This window comes from Cynoglossus semilaevis, chromosome 10 (genome assembly GCF_000523025.1).
Source record: "Cynoglossus semilaevis isolate Cse_v1.0 chromosome 10, Cse_v1.0, whole genome shotgun sequence".
Classification (NCBI taxonomy): domain Eukaryota; kingdom Metazoa; phylum Chordata; class Actinopteri; order Pleuronectiformes; family Cynoglossidae; genus Cynoglossus; species Cynoglossus semilaevis.
This window is the reverse complement of record NC_024316.1, coordinates 14,533,264-14,535,727: the sequence shown is the minus strand read 5'-3', so window position 1 is coordinate 14,535,727 and position 2,464 is coordinate 14,533,264. Positions and strand designations below refer to the sequence as shown.

Here is a 2,464-nt window from a genome sequence, read left to right as displayed (position 1 = left end):
ACAGCCATGTGTAGCTGGATGAGTCACCTTGGCCCAAAGAGCCCACGGCCCCAAAAACATCAACCTTTTATTAAAGGGAAGACGCTCCGGTGTGTAAGATAAGAAGCGGGGGTTGATCTCTTATCTGTAAAATCAAACGACCGCACATCTCAAAGAGGCCTGCAGTGATTTATACGCTCGCAGGTTCACTGTGTCGTCGACAACAGAAACTCCGAGGCAGGAATCGTAAATTAGCACATGGGCTGTAATTACACCGTTAGCCTGTCTTGGAGAAATGAGCGAACGTTAACGTCCATCTGCACCAACACGTGATCCACGGTGTTTCTAATTATCACCTGCTCCTCAGCGCTACCTGCTGGGACAGGACGGAACAGGTTTCAGCACATCCGGTCAACGGCTTTTACCTTTTGACCTCAGACCACAAAGACGCACTCACAAGTTTGGACTCTGAACAAAACAACACAGTCAAGAGCAGGCACGGGCAAACTAAGGCCCGGGGGACGGATGCGGCCCGTTCAGCTTTATAATCTGGCCCGCCAAACTTTTCCAAATTATAATTTATTATATATTATATATGTTATATTATCATTATACTTTTCCCTGCAATACACATTTCCCCAATAAATGGCGAAGAAAATGATAAAAAAGCATTTTAGTCTTTATGCATGACTTTTACATGATATACTGTATCTTAGTGCATATGAATGAGTCAAAAAGTTTGCCCACGCCTGGTCCAGAGTGAGAGAAGGAGAAAAAAAAAAGAAAAATAGAAGAGGAAAAGATGACACGTTTTTCTAGATCGTCTCTTAACGACACCACTGTCTGTGCAGGAACGGAAACCACGAAAAGACCAGCGGTCGACCATCCTGTTGATTGGAGTTGATTTACAATTACAAAACGATTGTGACTCAAACACATTCTATCACTTTGTTTGTCATCCCGCAGACCTAATTGGCTAACTTTCTTTGTTGCTATGCTGGCCACGGTTCAGACGCGTGGGAACCGATGCCTCTCCACTCTCTGATTATCGTACTTATAAAAACAGTGGTGTTTGGACAGGCACATCTCTGAGCTGTCATCTCCACAAAACAACGGTGGCCTCAGAAACCGCCTGTGTGAGGACGGGAGGTATCATCTTCACACACACACACACACACACACACTCATGCTTGTTATTGTGTTATTATAAGGCCTTACAAACCACTCTGCTATTTTTCACATAAAGACGGAGGGAGGTGGGTGGGAGACGGGGGGGGGGGCAGAGATGTAGGACAGGATGGTTGTTCTGAGTCAATTACAGAGTCTTTGTTATTGGCTGTGTGTGGAAAAAAAAATCAAAATGGCAGATAGAAGTGTGGAACAGAAATGTGGTTGTGGGTTCAAACTTCCAACAAAAGAGCCAGTCAGTGATCAGGATGGAAGAATCTCATGCACGGAAACAAGGACGACACAGAGACTGTAGGGACACATGGAAAGTATAGAGAAATGATGGGGGGAGAAAACACGCTGTGTGTCTTTGTCTGCCTGACTGTTTGTTTGTCTGTCTGTCTGTCAGCAGGTCTCTGCTGCACGTCTACCTGCTCTGGGCCTTGGAAACAGATCCGGCACTGGGGGGTCCGCAGGCTGCTGGCGGTGCTGGCCAGAGACACGGCGTCCAGGCCCACTTGCAGCTTGGGCTCCTTGTCCTCAAAGGCCAGGCTGCGGGGCCGCGGGTCGCTGCCGTAGTATTCCTCCTCATCGTCCCGCGAACGGCAGTCGACGAAGGGCGGCCAGCCGCAGCCGCCCATCCCCAGACCTCGCATGGTGGTGGCGGTGGTGGTGGTGGTGTTGGCTGTGGAGCGTCTCTCTGTGTCTGAGCCGGACTGTCTCGAATCGGATCGCATAAACACCAGGACTTTCAGTTCATTAAAAAACATGCGGATCCGATACTTGAACATGTTTGGCTACATAGGAATCGGCCAGACTGACTCTGTTGTTGTTGTTATTATTATTATTATTATTATTATTATTGTTATTATTGTTCATGGACCGACGACTCTCTTCCTCATTGTAGTAAATTCAACCGTCGCTGTCCTATTAAAGGTGAATCCCGGGAATGAAAGGCTCTGTTTCCTCTGATGGCATGTGTGTGTGTGTGTGTGTGTGTGCGTTTTAAAGCCAATGCGGATGAAAGATTTTCCCTTTCGCCTGTGGCCGACACATTCCTTCAATATTCATTACTCAAACTACTCAGCTAAAGGCTGCCTCCGTGGATGCGTCTTCCATCACGTCTCGCCCTCAGATTACATTACAACTCGGATCACTGTTTGTGATTTCCACCGGCCATTTGCTTCGGTTGCCGCTCTTAAAGACACATTCCCTGTATAAAAACCATACACTGGGGTGGGGGGGCTTGCAGCAGGAGAGGAGGAGAAGACAGCCGCGGCTACATGGGTTTGCTACCCGAAGCAGAAAACAGACAGAG

General features: G+C 47.8%; 1 protein-coding gene across 1 annotated transcript in view; it reads right to left on the bottom strand.

The window, feature by feature from the left end:
• Positions 1-2,427, bottom strand: part of marchf9 (membrane-associated ring finger (C3HC4) 9) — a 14,677-nt gene extending 12,250 nt beyond the window's left edge. Inside the window, exon 1 of the mRNA XM_008318997.2 lies at positions 1,578-2,427. Within this exon, the coding sequence (XP_008317219.1) occupies positions 1,578-1,937 (360 nt within the window). The 5' untranslated portion in view covers positions 1,938-2,427. The remainder of the gene's footprint in view (positions 1-1,577) is intronic.
• Positions 2,428-2,464: the final 37 nt, after the last annotated feature.